A 24,167-nucleotide genomic window follows, 5' to 3' on the forward strand; every position below is an offset into this window, starting at 1 on the left:
GGTCTTGAGAGAATTTCGAGGGTGATGGATCTGTCCTGTATCTGAATTGTCTGTCTGCTTCTGTCAGAACCCACAGAGCCATGCACTAGAAAGGGTGGAATTTGCCTGGTGTAGAAAAATGATATATGTGTCTATGATATAATTATACGTGTGCATATAGATTATACCTCAAGATCCCTGGCTTCACCAAAAAACCCCCAACTATCCTGAGGAAGAGCTTGTGCGTTTTATTAGATGGCAGAGGTAAGAACGGGAAGGGACAGGAAGGCAGGTAGGGGGAGTCAGGCTCGCGAGGCTTAAGGCGCGAGCGTTGTGTGGGCACATCAGCATCACCTGTCACAGCGCACACGGAAGAAGGGGCAGGAAGGACATCCCAAGGTGAGGGCCCCGCCCGGGCTCAGGCGGAGGCTCAGAGGTGGGTCCTGGGGCAGGTGTGCCAACCAGGAGGCCGGAATGCAGGCAACATGGAGAGGAGTGGTTGGGGAGGAGGCAGGAGGTGGGTTGAAACCAGACTGGGACTCTCCGCGTTTATGGTTTCTACCCTGTCACCAGGCTATTCACATATACAGCCTGCCATATATTCGTTAATTATACACTTGCCTTATCTGCCCTCCTAGCCTGCGTTCCATTCAGGTGGGCAGACGGTTCCAGAGGCCTGAGGGACACTGGCTGCTATGCTGGGCTCTGAGGAACTCAAGGGGAGCCAACCCAGGTCCCTGGCCTTGAGGAGCTCCCGGGCCAGCGGCGGAGACCAGCAGGTGAGCAGTCAATGCCCACACCTGGGGAATTGGGGCCACAGGTGTGGGCAGAGCTCTTTATGAGAAATCACGGAAGGCTTCCTGGAAAAGGAGGCATGGGGGGGAGGCCTTTCCCAATGTCCGCAAGCCAATCTCAGTAATAATAATGATGTTAAGATTGCTAATAATAGCTGGCAGCGTTTATTGAGTGTTTGCAACGTGCCAGAATCACCGTATTAAGCACAGGGCAGGAATCGATTTAACCCTCCAACAACTCTGTATGGTGGATACTCTTTTATCACGGTCATTATCACAATCCACCTTCTTGTGGATTAGGAAAATTGAGGCAGGACTTGGTTTCCTGCCCTCAAACTTCCCCCACTGTGGTGGGGGAGGCAGTCACGGACAGCATCTCAGTCTGGGGGAAATTGGTGCTTTACTGGTTGCGGCAGAAGTCACAGGAGGGAACCGCCTGTTTCTGGCTGGGGAAGGCTGGGGGGCTTCTGAGAAGGGGTGACCCCCCTGAGATGGAGGGGCCAGAGCTGGGCACATAGAGTTGTGACGTATATTTTCAGTGCTTGTCTCGTTCTCCTTTATCCATATTCCCATTTTGTCCTTCTAATTTTTTCCCCCTTGATCCCCCAGCTCCACTCCTGCACAAACCCAACACCTTTAAGTTCATGCCTCCTCCGGGGTTTGTGCCAAGGCTTGTGGACCAGACAATCTGTGTAACTCTATCTTCTAAAGTGATACAAAAGATACATTTTGTCTTTTAAATGGTGCTGTAGAAGCCAGTTTTGTTTCTTACTTTTTCTGCTCAACCTTATGTTTTTAGGATCTTCCCTAAAGTCCGATTTATTGCTTCTAGAATACCCTGGGGAGGGGGAGGGGTGGGGAATCCACTCCCTTTTACTTCTACACGTTCACTCCCCAAGTAACAGGGATTGTCACCACGATTGTCTCTCTGTCCCCACACACGCCGCGAGGCTGCCCCGGGCATCTTTGGACATGTCCTCGTATGTCCCCTGGGCATGCCTTCCTGTGGGTGCTTGGAAATGTGATTGCTGGGACGGAGTGTAAGTGCACAGTTAAGGTCACAAAATTCCTCCTGATCATCGAGGGTGGATCTCGAGGCCCTCACAGCATTTTAGCAGGCAGACAAGGGTGGAGAAGGGAACAGCCAGCTGGAAGAGCTGAGAAAGTCCACTGCGTTGGGATGGTGACACCCCTCCCCCCACCAAGGGGTGGAACCTTTCGCAGAATAGCCATGTAATAAATACTTGACTTGGATTGGTTTCTTTTTCCATTTCTTTCCTAAAAAGGAAACCGGCTGTGTTGTGGGTGGCAGTTTGGCAACATTTATTACCATTTTAACCGCTTAACACTCTGACTCAGCAATACCTATCCGTGTTGTGCATGAGGAAGTAGGAAGAACAATGTTCGATGTTCGCTGATTGTCATTTGCAAGGGTGAAAAGTGGAAAACCACTGAAAGCCCCATCCATAGGGAAAGGGTCAAAGGTTCTACAGATTGATGTTGGAATGCTATGCAGGTGTGAAAAAGATTAAAGTGACTTTAAATGTAGGGGGTCCAGAAAGTTCTCCGGGACCTATTGCTAAGTAAGAAAAGTAAGTTCAATATATCAAGTGTTATCCTATTTCCTAAACACAAGAAATCGTAGGAAATATTTTTCAGTTACTTTATCTATCTATCTATCTATCTATCTATCATCTGTCTATTTCTCATCTAAATCAGAGGTTGGCTGGGACGCCTGGGTGGCTCAGTCAGTTAAGCGTCTGACTCTTGGCTTCGGCTCAGGTCATAACGTCATGGTTTTGTGAGTTCGAGCCTTGCATCAGGCTCTGCGCTATGAGTGCAGAGATTGCTTGGGATTCTCTCTCTCTCTCTGCCTCTCCCCCCACTCACGGGGTCTCTGTCTCTCTCAAATAAATAAACTTTAAAATTGTTTAAAAATAAATAAATCAGAGGTTGACAAACTTTTTCTGTACAGTCTCAAATAGTAAATATTTACAGCTTTGAGCATCATACAATGTCTATCCTAAGTCCTCAGCTCTGCCCTGATAGTGTGAAAGCACCATCGATGATGCATAAACCAAGGAGCCAGGCTGTGTGCCAATAAAGCTTTATTTACAAACACAGGCAGTGGATCCCTGACGTCAATAAATAGTGCACGTTTTTGGAAAAGGACACACCACAAAACTGTGAGGGGTCCATCTGGAAGGGGAAGTGAGAAGGAAGGTGATGGTCAAGGGAAGTATTACCCTCATATTCGAATTTTTTCCACCTTGCATAATTAAAATCGTTTTAATCCGAAAAGAAAATAGTGTTTGAAAAATAGCTTTTGGTAGCCTTTTCTCCCTTCCTGGTTATAAGGTAATGATTATTGAAAGTGTGAAAAAGTAACCAGGAAGCAAAAGTTCCCCATCATCTTACCAGCTCGAGCAGAATTTTTTTTTAAGTTTATTTATTTCTTTTTAGTAATCTCTACACCCAACGTGGGGCTTGAACTCAGGACTCTGAGATCAATAGTTGTATGCTCTTCTGACGGAGCCAGCCAGGGGCCTCTCAAGCAGAGTTTCTTAAAGCGTTTATTTCAATCATGCAACAGATACTTCCAGAGCACTCACTGCAAGCAAGGGTTGGGAGATGGGGACAGAGCAGTAAACGAAGCAGAGTCCCCGCCCTCGAAAGGCTGATGTTCTGCAGTCAGAGACAGAGAATGAATAACAAACACAACAAATTAGTAAATGATATAATATGTTGGAAGGTCAAAAGTGCTGTGGGAAACAAAAACAGGAGAGCAGGTGAAGGAGATCGGGGTCACCCGGGGGCTGGTATGATATTAAACGGAATAGTCAGAGAAGCCCTCATTGCCAAGGTGACATTTAAGCAAATCCTTGAATGAATAGAGGGAGCAGACCATGGGGATTCTGGGAGGGAGGTAGCTCGTGCAAAGGTCCTGAGGTAGGAGCATGCCAGGTGTGTTCAAGGAACAGCCAGAAGGTATGGATGGAGCAGAGTGAGTGAGGGGTGGAGGGTGAAAGGTGAGGTCAAGGAGGGGACGTATGCGGGAGGGGGGGGAGCATACCCTGCTGGGACTTGCGGTAATGGTAAGAACTTCCTTTTTATTCAGAATGAAATGGGAACCACGCGAGGGCTCTGAGGAGAGAAGGGACATGAGCTGACGTGGAGGAACAGGCTGACGGAGGCAAGGAGCTGAAGCAGGGAGACCAGAGAGGAGGTGACCCCAGTAGTCCAGGCAGGAGACGATGGTGGGTTAATTAGAGCAGAGTGGTGGCAGCAAGGGGTCGGATTCTGGAATCTTATTAGAAGGTCAAGCTGGCAGTGTTTGCGGGTGGCCCGGATGTAGGAGGTAAGGAAAAAGAGGAATCAAGGATGAAGCCAAGTGCTGTGCTGTGTGATCTAGAACCACCTGCCTCGAGATCACCTGGGAACTCGTAAAAATGCAGATTCCCAGGCCCCACCCGGGTCCACTCAGCTGGGACCTCTGGGGTGGGGCCCGGGAACCCGCCTTCTGAGCGAGCTGCCCCGGTGAAGACTGGAGACCGTCGACCCCAAAGTAACCACGATGGGCTCCCCTGGGGGTGGGTCTACTCAGGAACAGAATAGGGGTAGGTGAGAGGCTCCCCGTTCCCCAGCTGCGTGGCCTGGAGGGACCCCTTAAATTCTCCCAGCCATGATTTCTTCATCCGTGAAATGGGGCCATCGACGGAGTCTGCCTCGTAGGGCTGACGTGTGATCCGCGTGAGCTCATGTGTATAAAATATTTAAACCAGAGCCAGCGCATAAAAGCTCCCCATAAAGGACAGCTATAATTAGCAGCCTCTTCCAAAGAGGATAAATACTCGGTAAAGGACCAAACTGATCATAAATAAGCCGCGATTTCCAGCAGACGCGAGAACGCCTGGCCCCATGTCGGGGAGTACAGGGACAAGAGGCAAATCAGGACCCAGTCCTGGCCCTCCGGAGCCCCCAGCCTCGTGGGCGAGGCAGTGCCAGCCCCAGACAGGCATGACTCACGGGCGTCAGAGTACGAAAGAGGAGGGCAGAGCTAGGGGGGCCCCAGCGTGGGAGCCCGAGATCCTGGAAGGGGTGTCTCTGATTTGCCAGTGAATACATGAGTTCTAGGCAGATAAGGGGGGCCGCAGAAGGGTGCTGTGGACGTTCGGAAAGGTTGGAGGTGCCTAGAATATTCCCGCGAGTGTGATGAGCTTAAAAGGCATCGGAGCCATGTGGTCAAGTGCGTGAACTTTTGAGTCAGACTGCCTGAGTTCAAATCCCAGCTCTGCCCCTTTCTAGCTGGGTGATCAGGGGCGAGTTTCTTCACCTCTCTGTGCCAAACTGCCGACCCTGTACTGGTTCTCCATGGGTGCATAACAGGTCACCCCCAAACAGAGAAAACTTGATGACTTAAAACCACACACATTTATGATCTTATAGTTTCTGGAAGGCAGGAAACACCAACAATTTTTTTTTTTAAGTTTATTTCTTTATTTTGAGAGACAGAAAGAGAGCATGAGCAGGAGAGGGGCAGAGAGAGAGAGGGGGAGAGAGAATCCCAAGCAGGCTCTGCACTGTCAGCACAGAGCTGGATGTGGGGCTCAAAGTCACGAACCGTGAGATCATGACCAGAGCTTAAATCAAGAGAGGGACGCTCAACCGACTGAGCCACCCAGGCACCCCAAGCATCTGACTCTTGATCTCAGCTCAGGTCTTGATCTTGGGGTCGTGAGTTCACTCCCCACGTTGGGCTCCATGCTAGGTGTGCAGCCTACTTAAAAGGAAAGGAAAAAAAAGTGGCTTTACTTCGAAACGAAAATAATGTTTTAAAAATAGCTGTGGTGACCCTCTCCTTCAGGACTCCCGCAAAGCCATAATTGAAGTGTTCCTGGGAATGTGGTCTCATCTTGTGGCTCAGCTGGAAAGGGTCAGCGTCTGAGCTCACTCTCATGCTTGTCCACAGGATTCAGTTTCTTGCAGGCTGTTGGCTAGAGGCCGACTTCACTTCCTTTGCCACATGACCTTAAATGTGGCAGCTTGCTTTATCAAGACCACCACGAGAGTCAGCCAGCGAGACAGAAGTCCCCGTCTTTTTATAACCTCATCGTGAAAGTGATATCCCATCACTTTGGCTGTATTCTACTCATTAGAGAAGTTTCTCTCATTTGTAAGCAATAGAATCTGACTCTAGATGCTCGTTGGGAGTTAAATGATACAACATATATGTACAAGAGGGAACTTGGGATGCCTAGGATACAATGGGTATCATAAGAAATATTAACAGTTATTATCTGGCCAGCCAGGAGGAGTCAGAGAAGTCTTCTCAGAGGAGGGAACTTCTGAGCTGGGTTTTGAAGTATGAGTAGGAGCTCACCAAGTGCTAAAAGTCATCCATCCATTCATCTTCTTAGTCAACAACCTTCTGCTGAAGCATCCTGTGTTCCAGGTCCAGTGTTGGGGGATCCCAGGGACCCAATGAGTCTGACCCTGACCTTTGTGAAGCTACCGGTATCAGGGATGTTAGTCAGACCCAAGACTTGTCCTCTAAAGGAATCAGCTGACAGATTGTTCCAATCTAGTGCAATCAGAGCATCAGTATGAGGGTAAGGACATGGTGGCCGGACATAGGATGGGGGTGGAGGGAGACCAGGGAGCCTTTTATACACCCAGCACAGATTGGAACTTGGGAAGTTGGCCTGGAGTTCTTGGGGTGGAGAGATGGAGAGAGGGTATAACAAACAGAAGGTACAGCACGTGCAAAGGTACGGGGGCACGAAAGACCATTTATCCATCCATTCATTTGTCCATCTGTCCATTCATTCATCTTTTGATCTGTTTATGCATTAATTGATTCTTCTGTCCATGTGCCCACTTATATATTTATTTAGTATATATACACTCCATTCATTCACTTATCCCTCCATTCAGTCATCCGTTTCCTCACCAGCCATTTATTTATCCACTCCTTCAGTTACTTATTTATTCCATCAGTTCCACATCCATCCATTCATTAATTTACTCATAGTACTGTCATATCATCCTTCTACTCCACATGTCCCCTCCTCAAGAGGATTTCCCTGATCCCTTTCTAAAATAACAAAGGGATTTTAGAACTCTCTGCCCTCTCTTCCGTCCTTTACTTTTTCTTTTTTTCATAAAATTTACAAATTTTTTTAACATTTTTATTTATTTTTGAGAGACAGAGCATGAGCGGGAGAGGGGCAGAGAGAGGGAGAGACACAGAATCCGAAGTGGGCTCCAGGCTCCAAGCTGTCAGCACAGGGCCCGATGTGGGGCTCAAACCCACGAACCGTGAGATCATGACCTGAGCTGAAGTCGGACACGTAACCAACTGAGCCACATAGGTGCCCCTCTTTTTCTTTTTTTTAAAAGATGCAATTCTTTTTTTTTCTTAATTAATTAATTAATTTCGAGAGAGAGTTTGAGAGAGGTTGAGAGAGAGAGAGAGAGAGAGAGAGAGAGAGACAGCATGAGCAGGGGAAGGGCAGAGAGAGAGGAAAGAGAGAATCCAAAGCAGGCTCCACGCTGTCAGCACAGCGCCTGATGCGGGGCTCGATCTCACAAACCATGAGATCATGACCTGAGCTGAAATCAAGTCCATTGCTTAACTGACTGAGCTGCCCAGGTTCCTCTTTGTCTTTTTCTTCACGGCACTTACCCCGATTTGCCAATGTGCTCTATAATTATGTGTTCACTTGTTCAGTCTATCACCAGGGCATATTCATTTCTTCAGCGAGAATTTGTTGAGTATCTACTGTGTGCCAGGCTCTTTTATAAGCACTGGGAACACAGCAGGGGATAAGACAGACAAAAATTCCCACCAGCACGGAGCTGCCATTCCAGTTGGGGGCATCAGACAATGATGAATGTAATAAGTAAATCACTGGCACGTTGGAGGATGCTGAGTGCTGTGGTTCAAAAAACAAAAACAAAAACAAAAACAAAAGGTGAGCAGGTGAGGGGCATCAGGAGTCCAGGAGACAAGGCGCTCAGAAAAGCCCTTATGGAAAAGGTGATATCTGAACAGAGACTAGAAAAAGATGAGGCAATCAAAGGGTTATCTAGGGGAAGAGCATTACAGTAGCGAGAATGGCATGTGCAAAGGTCCTGGGGCACGGCTGAGTCTGGTATATTTGAGAAGCGTCAAGGAGGCCAGCACGGCTAGAGCAGAGAAGTGGGGAGACGCCAGGAAATGAGGTCAGAGAGGGGACAAAGCGGGCCAGAGGGTGTAGGGGCCTGTGGGACCCCATGAAGACTTTGCTTTAACTGAGTGAGACTGGTGCCGGGGGTGGACTCCGAGCAGAGGAAGCAGTTTCCCTCCACCTGCGTGTAGGAGTAGATGAATATCTGAGTTCTGTGAGGGCTGGGATTATGTCTCTGTAACCTCCACCCCTTCAGCTTCCAGAACAGGGGTCTGCAGACTATGGCCCACAGGTCAAACCCTCCCACCTCCTGTCTACGGAAACAAAGTTTTAGGGAAACACAGCCACACGTATAATTTACATATAAGCCATGGCTGTTTACCTGCTCCAAGGGCAAGCAGAGTTTGTACAGCAGAGGCCATGTGGCCCTGGGAGCTGAAAGTATTTACTGCCTGGCCCTGTACAGAAGATGTTTGCTGACCCCTTGTTCAGAACAGGCCCAACACGTAGTAGGCACTCAATAAATATTTGCTGTCACGGAACTGAACCCTTCACTTATCTGGCTGCCAGCTTGCTCTTGTCTCGGAGCCAGTTCCAGCCCTGAGTCACATGCGAGAAGAGAACAGCCTGGCAACCAAAAATAAAATACTAGAATCATTCAGCTCTTTACCACAGAGAGACAACGCGCAGGGAGGATCACAGTCGGGACCCGCAGTGAAATTTAACATGCTCTTTGTCCCCGTCTTTGTCTCTGTTAAGACTTGGGACGCCTTCAGCCCCGCCAGGCATGGGAGCTGCTCCCCTAACTTTTTTTTCTGGCTCAGTCGGTAGAGCATGTGACTCTTGATCTCGGGGTTGTGAGTTCGATCCCCACGTTGGCTGTAGAGATTTAAACACAAAATCTAAAAAAAAAAAAGAATCCTCCCAGAATCTCTTCCACAGAGCAGCCCCTGCCTGGTTCTCCTGTGTCCTCTCCTCTCAGCTCCAACATTTTATTCTTGTATATGAACTTGGCTCCCCGATGGCTTTGATCCCACACCTGTGCTGCCCGTGCCTCAGATTCTGCATAACAAGGTCATGAGGAGTTAAGAATAATGAGGTCTGCGCTAGCTCGAGGGAATCCCTCTCTGCCTCTGGGGGCTCAGAATGCTCCCCCATTCCCATCTCCTTTCTCCCTGATACATCCATCCCGATAATCAATCCACCCCGATTTTCTGAGTTCCCTCTTTATTACAGCTTATGCTGCACCCACAGAGGAGTCAGACCTGGCCCCTGACAGCTTTGGGCTCACAACTTAATGGGGACGATTCCCGTGCCTGGGGTGAAGAGACGGGTGGATGGTGGAGATGCCTTGACCGCCAAGAGAATGAGTTTGGGGCTTTATCCTGAGGACCTTCGGTAGCCGACTTGGGATAGAGGACAGATGGAGGGCTTTGAACTGGTTTCCCGGGTCTCAGTCACTCTCTCGTGGTTTCATGTAGTGATCCACATTCCCTGCTTTGGAGCCAGACTGCCTGGGTTCAAATCTGGGCTCTGATGCTTTCTAGCTGTGCAAACTCGGGCAGCTTTCTCTCAGTGTCCTCATCTGTAAAATGGGCGTGACACTAGTACCTACCCCTTGGAGTTCAAGACTTATAAAGGGGGTAGCACCGTGCCTGGCAAACAGTAAGTGCTAAATATCTAACCCCAACGATTAAAGTGCTGAGCACAGTCATCCGTCTCATAGACCATCCTCAGCAAAAGGAAGCTCAATATCACCCGTCCTCGATATCATCAGTTACCCCATAGATTGAGCAGAAGCAATGACGTCTCCTGCTTCCCCCTCGGTGGGAATGATGACATCACCAGTTGCCAAGTAGATTTAACCCTAGCCGGCACTGATGACATCACCAGTTACCAGGCAGAGTGTGGCTAGAACGGGGGCGTGCCAGAGCCTTCTTTCCTGTTTGAGTTTCTGTTGTGTCCTAGTTCACACACTCTTCCCTGGTGCCCTCAAGGACATGGGATTTCATGGGCTTTAGCCTTAGTTTTCTATCAGTCCAATGAGGATAATAAAAGTATCCATTTCACAGAATTGTTGCGAGAATCCAATGAGTTAATACACACAAAGGGCGCAATGTCTGGCACACAGTTGGCACTCAGTAAATAGCAGCTCGTGTTATATATATATTTTTAAGTTTATCCATTTATTTTGAGAGAGGGAGAACAAGCATGAGTGGGGGAGAGGCAGGGAGAGAAGAGAGAGTGAGATTCTCAAGCAGGCCCCACACTGCCAGTGCTGAGTCCCATGCGGGGCTTGAACTCACAAACTGTGAGATCACAACCTGAACCGAAGTCGGATGCTTGACCGCCTGAGCTGCCTGGGCGCCCCCAGCTCCCGTTATCTTCACTGCAGGAGGCTTTCATGGAGAACACTTCGGTCGGAGTAACAGGGGTCTCAGCTCTGTCTTGGTTAGCCGCACAGACTCAGGGGTCTGATCTCCTGCAATCTAAGCCCAGATCTGCCACCGGGAGCAGCCAGGGGACCCTAGGCATGTTGCTGGCCTGTGCAGTGGGGTAATGACAGTGCCAACCTCACAGGAGCCGGATGAGGATGCACTGAGATAATGGTGGGCACATTCCCAGCACGCAATCAGGCCTTAGACATGTGAGCTGTATTATCAGTTCGGGGCCCTCGGAAAAGTCCTTCCCTCCCTGGAATTCAGTTTCTCTGTCTGCAAAGAGTAGTCAGTGAACACAGCAATGTCAAAGCTTCTTGCCCACGAGGGCTCGCCTTGCTGGGCAAATGCAGTGGGAGACAGACGCTTGCACCTGTTTCTGCCCCCAACCCAACTCCATCTCTCTCCTGTGTCTTTGTTCCCCATCTCTTACCTCTCAACCTTTCCCTTTCTCTGGTTTCTTTCCCTTGTGGTAGACTTTCTCTAGCTGCGTTGTTTCTGTCCTGCATGCTATCAGAAGGGTTTGTAGGGCAACAGATCACAACTCTCATAATAATCATTGTTTATTCAGCCTTTCCCTGATGTCTGGTCCACAGTAAGCTCTTTGCATGCATTAATCATTCATATAATACAAGGATTTGTTACTATTGACTCAACAGAAACTCACTGAGTGCCTACTGTGTGCCTGGCCCTGACCATCCAGCACTGAACAAAACAAAGATCCTTGCCCTCTCGGGACCTATATTCTAGTGAGGAGACAAGATGATAAATAGATAAGCACATAAATACTTCCAGCGCTTCGAGGAAAAACAAAGCAAGGTCAGGGGAGAGAGTGATGAGGGGTATCAGTTTATATAGAATGGTCAGGACAGGCTTTCCAGAGCAGATGACATTGGAGGAGAGCTGGCAATAGGAGAGGCAGACAGCCATGCAGAATATGGGGGAAAAGAGTTCCTGATGGAAGACACGGCAAATGCAAAGGCCCTGAGGCAGGACCACGCATAAGGAGTGTGTATAGAATTGAGGAACACCCAGGAGGCCAGTGCCACTGGAGAGGAGTGACAGGGAGAGGAAAGGGAGATGAGATCAGACAGAGCCCCAGGGAACACATCACCCTGTGAGCCACGGTGAGAACGGCTTTTACTTTGAGGTGGAGCCACGAAGCACACGTTTCTGAGCAGAGGAGGGGTGCCGTCTGAATAGAGCTCGACAGGATCCCATTGGCAGTAGTCTGTGTGTGTGTGCGTGTGTGTGATTGGGGGGGGGGTGGGCAAGAGCAGAGGCAGGGAGACATCATCCCATTTTACAGATGCAGAAATCAGGAACTTCAAAAAAAAAAAAAAAAAAAAGCCGGCAACAGGGCCAAGCCCACACAGCTGTTGAACAGCGGAGCCAGGCTGACTGGTGCTTGGATCATGAGCAGTCCCCTGCTGCCACCCTAGCTGCTCACTCCTCCTGGAATCTCAGTGCACACCTGTGAAATGGGGACACTGCTCAAAAACCAATGGTCCAGGGCTCTCCCGCAACAGGCTGGCTTCAGTCGCGGGCTCCACCTTGTGGGTTCGCCGGGCCTTTGCTTTGTGACCTTGGGAACTCACCTGCCCAAGGTGAGCCTCAGTTTTCCCATCTGTAAATTGGGAAGCATTAACCACCATTTGGCTGTAGCATGGTGATTAATTAAGAACACAAGTGCTGGGGACGTCTGGGTGGCTCCCTCTCTTGGTTTCCGCTCACCTCACGATCTCATTGTTCCTGAGTTCGAGCCTGGCATCCGGGTCTGCGCCGATAGCGGGAGCCTGCTTGGGATTCTCTCTCTCCCTCTCTCTTTGCCCCTCTCCCACTCGTTCTTTCTCTCTCACTCTCTGTCTCTCTCAAAATAAATACACATTAAAAAAAAAAGAACACAAGTTCTGGAGTCAGATTTGGCGGGATCAGAGTCCTTGCTCTGCCACTTGCCAGCTGCACGACTTTCGGCAATTAACACCCTCTTTCTAAGCTTGGGTTTACCTCATCTGGAAGATGAAGATCTTAATTCCAAGCAGTAGTTGTAAGGATTAAATGAGATCATGCAGGTAAAGCGCTTAGCACAGCTTCTGGCTTACATCAGACACTCAATAAATGATCATTATTATTCCTGACGGTATCGCCCACACCTCCCTGGTGGGTGAGAGCCTGGGAGAGTGCCTGGTACGCGGTGGGGATTCGACAACAGTGAATTCTCTCTCCTGTCTCCTGCCCGCCGGCTCCCGGGGGACCCAGGCATTCCGGCCTCCAGCCGCCAACCCCCCCTACGCCAACTCTCACAAAGGCCCCCATTCATGCAGCGCGTACAAAGCGGCGCATTCACCCGTATCCCTTGGACCTCCCGCCCCCAGCCGCCCCCCACAGATCGCCATTGGTCGCCTTCCCTGCCCGTCAGGCCTGGGGTCCTGCCCACGACCGCGCCGCCTGGCTCCGCACTCCGGCGCCCTTCTTTTCCCACGGCTGGCACACTCCGACAACTTCTGATTGGCCCGGTCAGCCAGCCGCTCCTCTTGATTGGCGGGAGCGTCCCCTACGGGCGGGGCCGTAGCTTGTCGCAGCGGGCGCCGATTGGCCCCAGCTGCGCTCGCGTGGGCGGGGCTTTCCTGGCGGGCCCGCCCCTCTTTCTCCCCAGGCCGAAGCCTCGGACGGCCCTGGAAGCCGGTGAGTGCCCGGGGCCCGCTGCCCGCCGGAGGCGGCGGAGCGGGGCTGGGCCCGGGGAGGCTGGAGCCTAGGGGCTTCGGATACGGGCCCCGAAGGCGGTGCGGGCGGCGGGGGAGAGGCGGTGACGCGGCCACTCACCTTGGGCGCGCAGCGGGACGGTGGCGGGGGGGGGGGGGCCGGGGGGGGCGGGGCGGGGAGTCTACACTCCCCCCGCTCCCAACTCGAGTTCCTACTATGTGTAAGGCCGGGTCTGGGTCCTCGCTGGAGGCTCCAGGCCTATTCCGCAGGAGGGGAAACTGAGGCTCGCTTAGGGACCTTGGACGCTCTAATACCTGAGTCATCGCCTTCACTCCTCCGCCCCCAGATGACAGTGTCTCTGTTTTCACGTGTAAAATCTGCGGACCAGAGGCAGGGGTCATGACTGGCAGAGGCAGAGGGGTAGGGAAAGACATATTTGAGCACTTATGATGTACTTGGACGCTTTTATTTTTTACAACTAAAAAATTATAGTAACTCGAGATGGGTTATATTGTACCCATTTTACAGGGAGGGAAAACTGAAGCTGGACAGAGGCGGTGATTGCACGGAGAAGGGTTAAGAATAACACTTTGGAGGCCAACTGTGTGCCGGGCCCCTTAAACTTTTTAATCTCATAGTAGTTCCCTAAGGAAGGCTGTGGTCCCTATGGCGTAGGTGGGGAAGCAGGTTCAAGAGATTTCACCAACGAGGAGGAAGACATTGATCTCTGAGAGTACCCACTACCCGTTCTCTCCAAATCCCTCTTGAGAAAGAAAGAAAACGGGTGAGCTTGAGTCCCAACTCTCCCTCTGTGTGACTGTGTGACCTTCTTCGCGTTACTTCCCTTCTCCGTGCCTCGATTTCCCCATTGGACAAATGAGGATCCTGAGCGTCCCTATTGTATTTTTTTTTTAATTTTTAAAATGTTATTTATTTATTTTGAGAGAGACAGTGCAAGTGGGGGAGGGGCAGAGAGAAAGGGAGGCACAGAATCCGAAGCAGGTTCCAGGCTCCAAGCTGTCAGCACAGAGCCCAACGCGGGGCTTGAACTCACAAACCGTGAGATCATGCATGACCGGAGCCAAAGTGAGACGCTTAACCGACTGAGCCACCCAGGCGCCCCCCTATCGTATTGGTTTTTGAGATCATTCTATGAATTAAAACTCGGAGAGATGTTCTGAGAGCAGAAAAACACCGGCGCAGAGTAGATGCGCTTACCACTATTGAGTCCTCCTTTCGCCCACGAGAAGAAAGGAGCTCCGGAGGCTGGAGTAACACCGTGGTCTTCTTCGATACACCTAGTCACTTAGTCCTCTCTGTGGATTGTGTTGTCCGGGGTTGGGGAAACTGAGGCTCAGAAAGATTAAATGTTGTCGTGAGGCACTGCTTGATTAAACACTGGGCCGGGGGCATTTTCTCCCACATCATCTTATTTCATTGGCCACAATTCACAGAGAGGAAAGCGGAGGTCCAGGTAGCTTGAGCTGGATTCGAACCGCGGAGGCTTCTCCGCCCCACCGGCCCTTGACTTTTGCCGGCCAGGAGGAGGAGGGGTGCATGGTGCCGCTGCTGCGGCCGCCGCCGCCCACCTGGCAACAATCTCATCTCCGCCTCCTCTTCCCTCCCACCTCCCCCCGCCCATCGCCGCCGCCCCCCCCTCCCCCCCCGTGAAAGGCCCTGCAGCTCCAGGACCCGCCCCCTTCCCAGCCGGGCAGGTGCTGGGTGACATCAGAGCCGGGCTCCCTCCCGGTGACGCGACGTGGCCCCGCCCCGCGCTGGACCGCGGAGGTAGTTGCACCTGAGAGCTCAAGCGGCCTGGGGATTCCCGTGCCCCTCCCCATCTTCCTGATTCCCGCACCGGCCCCGCACCGGCCGGCGGCCCCAGGTAGCCCAGAGGACCCGGGGTTGAAGGGGCGGCCACAAGGGCGCTTGGGTCTCGGGGAAATGGGGGTTGGGCGCTCGGATTCCTGGATCAGAGGAGGGGAGTTGGGGGCCAGGAATCCCGGGTCTGAGTGAGGACAGCACTGGGAACTGGACTCCTAGATCTTGAGGGAGAAAGGCACTGGGGCCAGGAACACTGAGTCTGGGGACCTGGACTCCTAGTCTTAAGGAAGGAGGGGCCTGGGGGCTCGGATTCCTGGGTCTGAGGGGGGAGCTGCTGGGGCCCAGACTCCTGGGTCTGTGGGAGGAGGGGGCTGGGAGTCCGGACCCCTGGGTCTGGGGGAGGAGGGGGCTGGGGGCCCGGACCCCTGGGTCTGGGGGAGGAGGGGCCTGGGGGCTCGGATTCCTGGGTCTGAGGGGGGAGCTGCTGGGGCCCAGACTCCTGCGTCTGTGGGAGGAGGGGGCTGGGGGCCCGGACCCCTGGGTCTGGGGGAGGAGGGGGCTGGGGGCCCGGATCCCTGGGTCTGGGGGAGGAGGGGGCTGGGGGCCCGGATATCCGGGTCTGGCAATGAGGGTACTCCAAAACTATCACTAGGCTGAGGTCAGAGGGCTGCATGCCAAGGGCCCAGCCCCTGCCCCAGGGGCGGATACCTGGCTCCTTTTCCTTTTCCAGCCCAGCAGCCTTTGCCCCTCCCAGGGCAGCTGAAAGCACCTGCCTTGGTGACAGTAATGAGCCCCGGCAGAGGTGTTCCTGCCGGCTCACGAGGGCGGGGCTGCCGGAGGGGCTCGGCCATTCCTCACCGGGCTGCTGTCGGGGCTCAGAATTTGGATGTCCCATCATCCTCACCTGTAGCCTGGCTGCCGTGAGGTGAGGGGCCCCCGGGCTCATGGGTCCCAGGGAGGAGGGACTGGGGGCCCAGACTCCTGGCTGTAGGGAGGGGAGGCCTAGGACTGGAGGATTACAAAAACTCCCAAACCTTTCCTGGTCAAAGGTCGCAGATGGGAGGGAGCAGTGGGTGGGTGGGGTAGGGTGAGGGTAGGGGCAAAGTCCCAGGGATGGGACTTGGCTCTGGGTGGATCAGGGCCTCACCGGAGGCCCGGGATTAGCCTTGGCAATTGGGGGGTCTGTGGCGTGGAGTGTGGTAGAACCCCGCTGCTTGACTGTGGGGACTCTTGGTGTGAGGCCTGAGAGCATCAGGCCCGAGGAGTGTGTGTGTGTGTGGGGGGGGGTCCGGGTGATGGGGCGCCCAGGTGGCTCAGTTGGTGGAGCGTCCGACTCCTGATTTGGGCTCAGGTCATGATCCCAGGGTCGTGGGATTGAGTCCCGTGTTGAGCTCCGTGCTGAGCATGGCTTTAAGATTCTCTCTCTCCCTCTGCCCCTCTTCCCCACTCTTGCAATCTTCCTCTCTCTCTCAAAAAAAAAAAAAAAAAAAGGAATTGGCCATTTGGAGGGACTTCTCCAGGGGAATGTTGGAGGTGGGGGGCCTGATGGGCAGAGGCAGAAACACTGAAATGGGGAGACAAATGCTCCCGAATTCCGGTGACTGGGGTGGCGGGGCAGTGATGCGGGCGTTTGAGGTGGTGGAAGAGAAGAGGCAGACGTCTTCAGGGACAGGGAGGGTGTTTTTCCCGACTGGTGCTTAGACCGCCCTGGAATTGCTGTGGTCTATTCACCGCTGACCTGTGTGCCCGTTGAGGGCAGGGAGGGGTCTAGCACGTTCTGGCTCACCCAGGGTCTCCACCACGGCTCATCGGCTCATGGCTCACACTGGCTGCAGAAGCTCCTTAAGGCAGGGCCCCATGGGAAGCATCTCTGGGTCCCCAGACAGCCTCAGGGAATGTTGAGTGACTGGAGAAGTGAGTGAATGGGGCCTCTCTCCCCATCCTAAAGAAAAGGAAGCCGGTTTGCCAGGAAGCAGGGCACGGATTACTAAAGCATGAGATCTGAGTCTGTTCTGCGGTTGTGGGGCAGACCATAGGTGGTTGGGGAACCTGCGTGACAGAAATCAGATTGACACTTTCCTAGGGCTTACACCTAAGAGGTTGATGTCCTCATCATGACCCGGTCTGGCCCTCTTGGTCCCCCTTGTTACCTCCCCTACTGCCTTCTCCCTCCTGTTTACTGGGCTCCAGCCACACTGGCTTCTTACAATGCCATAGACACATAGGCACACTCCTGCCTCAGGGCCTTTGCACTGGCTCTTCTCCCAGCCCGGAATGCTTTACCTCTTGACATTCCCATGGCTCATCCCTTCATCTCCCTCAGGTCTTTATTCAAATACCATGTCAGAGAAGCCTTCCCTGGGCAATTAAAACTGCAGCACCCCTCAATCCTCACATCTCCTGTTTCCTGCTTTATTTTTCTCCTTGACACTTATCACATTTAACATACTATATAATTTACTTATTTATCTTTTTATCTGCCTCCTGGGATTAGAGCAGCCCTATCCAATAGAAATACAATACAGGCCAAATATGTAATTTAGTATTTTCTAGTTGCCACATTAAAAATGAAAAAAAAAAAACAAAAACCCACACCAACTGGGGGTCACCTGGGTGGCTCCGTCGATTGAGTGTCTGACTCTTGATTTCAGCTCAGGTCATCATCCCAGGGTTGTGGGATCGAGCCCCGCATCAGGCTCTGTGCTGGGCATGAAGCCTGCTTAAGATTCTCTCTCCCTTTCTCTCCCCTGCGCACTCTCTCTTTTTCTCTAAAAACAAAAAAGCCTTTTGAGTTTTTGAGGAAACCCTCAAAAGGAACAAGTGACATTAATGATGTATTTATTTAACCGAGTGTATTCAAAATAATTATCATTGCAGTATAACAGTCATCAAATATAAAAAATACTAACGATTATTTTGTGGTACCACGTCTTGGAAATCCGCCCTGCGTCTTATACTTAGGACCCTATCTCAGTTTGGATTCTCCATTTTAAGTGCCCAGGAGGCGAGCCCAGTGGCTCCCATACTGGACAGACAGCACAGGGCTGGAAGGTAGAGGTGTTATTAATGTGGGCAGAATCCTTTGCTAAGGCTTTGAATGGTGCCTGGCTCAGCCAGGCTTGTTAGATAATTATTAAATGAATGAATGGAATTAGTAAAGGAGATCTGTGGGCCCATTTTGCAGATGTGTAAAAAGAGGTCGGGCGAAGAAAGGCAGTGGGGACGGCCTGGGGGCGGGGGCGGCCCGGGCTGGGGATGGAGCCCCACCTGACTCCACTCCCTTCTCTCCCCTGCAGACCATGGCCGCGGTGACCTTGTCCGTGCCTGGGCGGAAGGCGGCCCCCAGGCCCAGCCCCGTGCCAGAGGCCGCCCAGCCGTACCTGTTCACGCCCCGTGGGCCGGGCGTGGGTGGCGGGCCCGGGGGCGCGGGCACCTCGCCGCAGGTGGAGTGGACGGCGCGGCGCCTGGTGTGGGTGCCTTCGGAGCTGCACGGGTTCGAGGCGGCGGCGCTGCGGGACGAGGGCGAGGAGGAGGCCGAGGTGGAGCTGGCGGAGAGCGGGCGGCGGCTGCGCCTGCCGCGGGACCAGATCCAGCGCATGAACCCGCCCAAGTTCAGCAAGGCGGAGGACATGGCCGAGCTCACGTGTCTCAACGAGGCCTCGGTGCTGCACAACCTCCGGGAGCGATACTACTCGGGCCTCATCTACGTGAGTGGCCTCCTGCGGGGAGGGCGGTGCTGGGGGGGTGCGGAGGAGCTGGGTGTCAGCACCCGACTGGACTGGACCGACGCTGGGCGATTTCTAGTGCGCATCCCGCGCGGTTGCCAAATTCCAGTTTACTGGGCCAGCGGAACTGCCTCCGACCCCATTGGGGGTGGCCCGGAATATTATACAGTACATGCCCCGCACTTTACTGTTTTCCTCAAGTGTAAAAAAAAATTCCGATTTCGCAAATATAACACATCGAGAGGATTTTGAGAAAGGGATGTGGGTCTGTAATAATAATGGATAACAACCCTCCCCGCGTATGGAAACCGGCAGGTCAGGCTCTGCGCTAACCGCCTTCCATGTGTTAATTCACTCCCTCTCACTTCGCACAGAGGAGAGGCTATTATTAAGCCCCTTTTATCTAAAAGGAAACTGAGGCCCCGGAGAGATTTAATAACAGTAAAAGCTGACATTTGTTAAGCATGTACTAGACACTCTTCCGTACATTGTCTCCATACACTTTCACAATTATAAAGCATGTTGTCCCCGTTTTACAGATGAAAAAACAAACAAACACTGAGGCACAGAAAGGTCAAGTCCCTTGACCAAGGTCACCCAGTTAGACATGGCAGACCTGGGTAGTCTGGCTCCAGGCTCCATCCCTTTGCTCTGGTGCCTCTTAAGATAAAGATAACATGAGGGCGTCTGGGTGGCTCAGTTGGTTAAGCATCCGACTCGGTTTTAGCTCAGGTCATGATCTCACAGTTCGTGAGTTCACGTCCCACATGGGGCTCTGTGCGAACAGCACAGAGCCTACTTGGGATTCTCTCTCTCTCTGCCCCTCCCCTGCTTGCGCTGTCTCTCTCTCTCTCTCTCTCTCTCTCTCTCTCAGGAATAAATAAATAAACTTGAGAAAAAAAGATACAAATGGTGTTGATGATAGTGAGGTTGACTATGGAGCATTTCCTACCTCCCATGATTTCGTCTTCACAACAGATAGGAGGAGTAGGGCAGTGGTTCTCAAGCCTGTCTTTGCCTTAGAATCACGTGGGGAATTTTTTGAAAATATAGCACCTGAGCCCCATCCCCCGTGTAAATCAGCCTTTCTGGGGCTGTGACAAGGCCGTTGGTCTCTTTAATAAGCTTCCAGGGCGGTTCTAATGGGCGGTCAGAGCGTTATTAGAGCAAACAGGATTAAAGAGATTGACAAAGAATGTCGACAATAATAACGAAAAATAATAATACTGGTGGCTAGCAAATATTTACTGAGCACTTACCATGTGCCAAGTGCTGTTCTAAGTGCTGACTGGGTTATCAGCGCACCCCTGGGTGGGGGACTGTTGCTATCACCTGATGTTCAGGAATGTCAAGTGACTTGGGCCCTGGGTCACCTAGATAGGAAGGAGTCAGGTCGGGATTTGAACCCAGGCGGCTGGCCCCAGAGTGGTATTCCAAACATCCGCTTACAGGACTGTGGTCTTACCGCCTTGGTGCCCTCCCCCCCAAGAAAAATCATTAAATTCCTAGCTAACACCTCGAAAGGGACAGTGCTGGTTTTATATTAAAAACAACAACAACAAAACTTTTTTTAATTTTTTTTTTTTTACATTTATTTATTTTTAAGGACAGAGACAAAGCGCCAGCAGGGGAGGGGCAGAGAGAGAGGGAGACCCAGAATCTGATGCAGGTTCTAGGCTCTGAGCTGTCAGCACAGAGCCCGACTTGGGGCTCAAACCCACGAACCGTGAGATCATGACCTGATCTGAAGTTGGACACTCAACCGACTGAGCCATCCAGATGCCCCCAAAAACAAAACTTCAAGGAGAGTGATAAAAGGACATTGACATCAGGAGTGACATATATCAAAATATTATAAACATTAATATTTATATATAAATATTATACTATAATATTATAATATATATTTAGTATAGATATTATATATTGTAAATAAATAAAGAGGCCCCAATATCCACCCTGTTAAAGGTCACAAAGCACAAGATCAGAGGTATTTGGTTTTTTTTTAAATTTTTTTTAATGTTTATTTATTTTTGAGACAGAGGGAGACAGAGCATGAATGGGGGAGGGTCAGAGAGAGGGAGACACAGAATCCGAAGCAGGCTCCAGGCTCTGAGCTGCCGGCACAGAGCCCAACGCGGGGCTCGAACCCACGGACCGTGAGATCATGACCTGAGCTGAAGTTGGATGCTTAACCGACCGAGCCACCCAGGCGCCCCAAGATCAGAGTATTTTTATGAAGTCAGACTCCCGTTTAGGAAGGAGGGAACCGAGGCTGTGAGAGCCAGTGGCCGGCTCAGGCCCCTCCACTTGTGGTGACGGGCACGGGCTTTGAATGGAGGGCTGTCTGACCCTGGATGGCGTTGGCACCTTCTCCAGGCCGCACTGGCCCCTGCTGAGTCCTCCCTTGCTCTCGCAAGCCCTGGGAAAGAGACTCTGTTCTGGATCTCACAAATGGAAGTGACATGGAAGATTCCGGAAGACTAGACAGGAAGCTAATTGGGCCTTAATAATAATCATTAGCACTTACTGAATGCCTGCTTTCCCTGTTCTAAACTTTCTGATGTGATCTTGCTGACCCGCCCCCCGGCCCCCTTGCCCAGGGCTGCAAGGTAGGAATTAGCAACTATTCCCACATCTTGGAGAGGAGAGGCCGTTGGCCCGGCAGTAGTTAGCAGCTAACGTATTGCGCCCGCGCAGGGCGCCCGGGCCCTTGCTGTGCCCCACTCGTGCAACGTGAACCTGTGGATGGTTCCCAGCAGCCGTATGTGGATAGTGCTGTTCCTGTCCTCGTGTGATGAGAAAGTGAGACCCAGAAAGCTCCAGGCGCTTGCTCAGGGCGCCAGCCAGAAGATGCTAGAGGTGTCATCGGGCTGCACCCGTCCTGCCTTCGGGCCCCCGCTTTGTAAATGTTTGCTTAGCGGCTGACCGGTGATGGGGAAGGCGGTGTCACCCGGTGGAGAGTGAGGTGTCCGGGGCGCCAGAAACCCGGTTTCGGCCACTAATAACGTTATTTGGCTTTGAGTCGCTGAGGGTCTCAGTCCCTTTGCTGGGATGCTTCGGGCGGGAAGGGAACCCGTGTGTGGGGAGCACACGCTGTGCTCCCTGCTCCTTGAGGCACCGAGGCGGTTCACTCCGAATCTTTCTAGGTGGTGGGGGCGCCCCGGTGGCTCAGTCGGTTAAGCGTCTGACTCTTGGTTTCGGCTCAGGTCACGATCTCACGGTTCGTGAGTTCGAGCCCTGCATCAGAGCCTGCTTGCCTGTGTCTGTCTGTCTCTCTTTCTCTCTGCCCCTCCCCCACTGGCGTGCGCACATGCACACTCACGCTCTCTCTCTCTCTCAAAAGAAATAAATAACCATTAGACAATAAAAACAAGAATCGTTCTAGGTGGTGAGGGTTAAAAGCCCCATTTCCCAGGCCTGGGGACTGAGGCTCAGAGAGGGCAAATCCCTCTGATGTGCCAGCCACACGCAGCTGGAAACCCGGGATGACTCGGCTTCCGAAGTCTGAGCGAGCTCCCAGGCGGGATGGGTAACATGAGAGTCTCGGACCTGCGCTGGGAGTGCCTTTTGTGGGCCCCGCCTTGGGCCAGCTGGTTTTTATTCATTATCTCCCTTAATCCCCACAGCCTCTGTAATGAGGTGGGGAGGAGACCGAGACTGGGGAGAGAGGGGGGCAGGGGGAGAGTTGCTGGGCTGGTCCGCTTCAGAGCCCCTAGGGCTGGGGCCGCGGGGCTCCAGACCCTTCTGCTGGGCGTCCCCAACTCTGCATGCCCCAGCCTCTGCCCTTTGCTCCCTGGCCTTGGCAGACAACTTGGGTTGCCATGGGGTGGAGGGGTGTCGCCCGGGCAACGAGGTATGGCTGGCAGGAGGGGGCTGCGGTGAGCCGATGGGTGGCGTGGGGAGGGGGTTCCTCTGCCAGCCGGGAGTGGGGGCCGGGGCGCCAGGAGCCATGAGATACCCTCCCAGGGAATGTGGTCCGGCCGCCCCGCCCTCTGCTGCGAACAGGGGAGCTCAAGGCAGGGAGGGCAGACACCGAGCAAACCGGTTGTTCTGCTCCCGGCCAGGCCACCCACCCTCCCACCATTAAAAGGTTGGCACCGGGGAGCTGGGCCGGCCTGTGGTGGCCACACCCTGAGAAGCTCGAGCTGTCTGAGCTTAAAGCAGTCCTTGTACCAGCCAGCTAAGTAGCTGGCTAGCTGGCTGAGTAGCCAGCGGCTTAATAGTTAACTAGCCGGGTCCCCGAGCAGCTAACTGTCTGGCTAATTTTGTGGGCAACTCCGGCTAGCTTCGCCGGCTAGCTCTCTGGGTCGGTCTAGCTAGGTGGCCAGGCAGCTCTCTGGCCATCCTGTTGCCTCTCTGTGCCCTCAGTGCCTCCCGTCTACCAGATGCTCTGTGTGAGCTGGAAAAGCTCTTAACCCGTTAACGGGGCCCTGAACCCCAGGCCCCCACGGGTGTGACGACGAATTCGGGGCGTCCGTAAACTTGGACGCAAGAAAAATCGCAGCTTTATTTCCACGCACCTTGAAACCTGACGCTTAGCATTTCCAAACCCCGATGGGAGTGTACCTCAAAGGCTGTCGCGTACGAGGCCCTGTGAGTCTGTTTTCAGTAGAAACCGCAGACTTGTCCCTGTCCTGTTTCAGCTGCAGAGACTGTGATGGCTTCTGAGGCTGTTTTATGCCCGTGCGCACAAAGACATCCAAATTATTCCTCTTTTGCCTCTTTCAGTGCAAACAGCGCTCACCTTGTTTTCTTTATTCGATAATGTTTTGGAGAGAATTCTCCATCTGTACACCGAGAGCATCCTAGGAATCCATTGAAAGAACACGCATGCTGGGTCAGCTGGACGCACCTGCAGCTCTTGATCTCGGGATCATGGGTGTGAGCCCCAAGTCGGGGGTAGAGATGACTTAAATAAGTTAGTTAAAAAAAAAAAAAAAAAAAAGAACATGAAGGCAGGTCGTTTTCAGTCTCCCACCATTATATAGGGTGGTGCACATGAGCTGGCACGTGGTCGCTTTCTGTGTGTGTGCGTCCAGGCGGTGATGGGCTGTGAGCCAAGTCTGGCTGGCTGTAAAGGCCACACTCTCTCTCACGGTGAATCATCCATACAGCACTTTTGTGCCATTTGGAAAGATCCTCTTCTGCCATCAGCCTGAAAGTCTTTGTAACAAAAGTTCGAATCTACGTTCTCCTGGTGTGAATGGCAACCCCTCTGATGGATATCCTCGTGCAGTGCACAACATGCCCAACCGCACATGGCAGTCCCATGCTGCCCTCTGGGCCTCAGGCAGGCAGCTGAAGCCCTCTCCTTTCTTGCCCATTGCAGACGTACTCTGGCCTTTTCTGTGTGGTCATCAATCCATACAAGCAACTTCCCATCTATACGGAGGCCATTGTGGAGATGTACCGGGGCAAGAAGCGCCATGAAGTACCACCCCACGTGTATGCGGTGACAGAGGGGGCCTACCGAAGCATGCTCCAGGGTGAGTGTGGGGCTGGGACTGCTGGTCATGTCTTTCCAAGGGGGGC

The 24,167-nt window shown here is 52.5% G+C and overlaps 1 protein-coding gene across 5 annotated transcripts in view; it reads left to right on the top strand.

Moving 5' to 3' along the window:
- Positions 1-600: 600 nt before the first annotated feature.
- The window catches only part of MYH14 (myosin heavy chain 14), a 102,520-nt gene continuing 78,953 nt past the window's right edge, over positions 601-24,167 (top strand). For 2 of the 5 annotated variants that reach the window (XM_053210909.1, XM_027037024.2), the window contains exons 1-3: positions 601-758; positions 18,204-18,614; positions 23,965-24,121. In XM_053210909.1, the coding sequence (XP_053066884.1) occupies positions 675-758; positions 18,204-18,614; positions 23,965-24,121 (652 nt within the window). In that variant the 5' untranslated portion in view covers positions 601-674. Of the gene's footprint in view, positions 759-13,001; positions 13,066-13,717; positions 13,868-14,813; positions 14,969-18,203; positions 18,615-23,964; positions 24,122-24,167 lie in introns of those variants that run through there. The other 3 variants (XM_053210912.1, XM_053210911.1, XM_053210910.1) reach the window with 3 other exon arrangements.

Source organism: Acinonyx jubatus, chromosome E2, assembly GCF_027475565.1.
Source record: "Acinonyx jubatus isolate Ajub_Pintada_27869175 chromosome E2, VMU_Ajub_asm_v1.0, whole genome shotgun sequence".
Classification (NCBI taxonomy): domain Eukaryota; kingdom Metazoa; phylum Chordata; class Mammalia; order Carnivora; family Felidae; genus Acinonyx; species Acinonyx jubatus.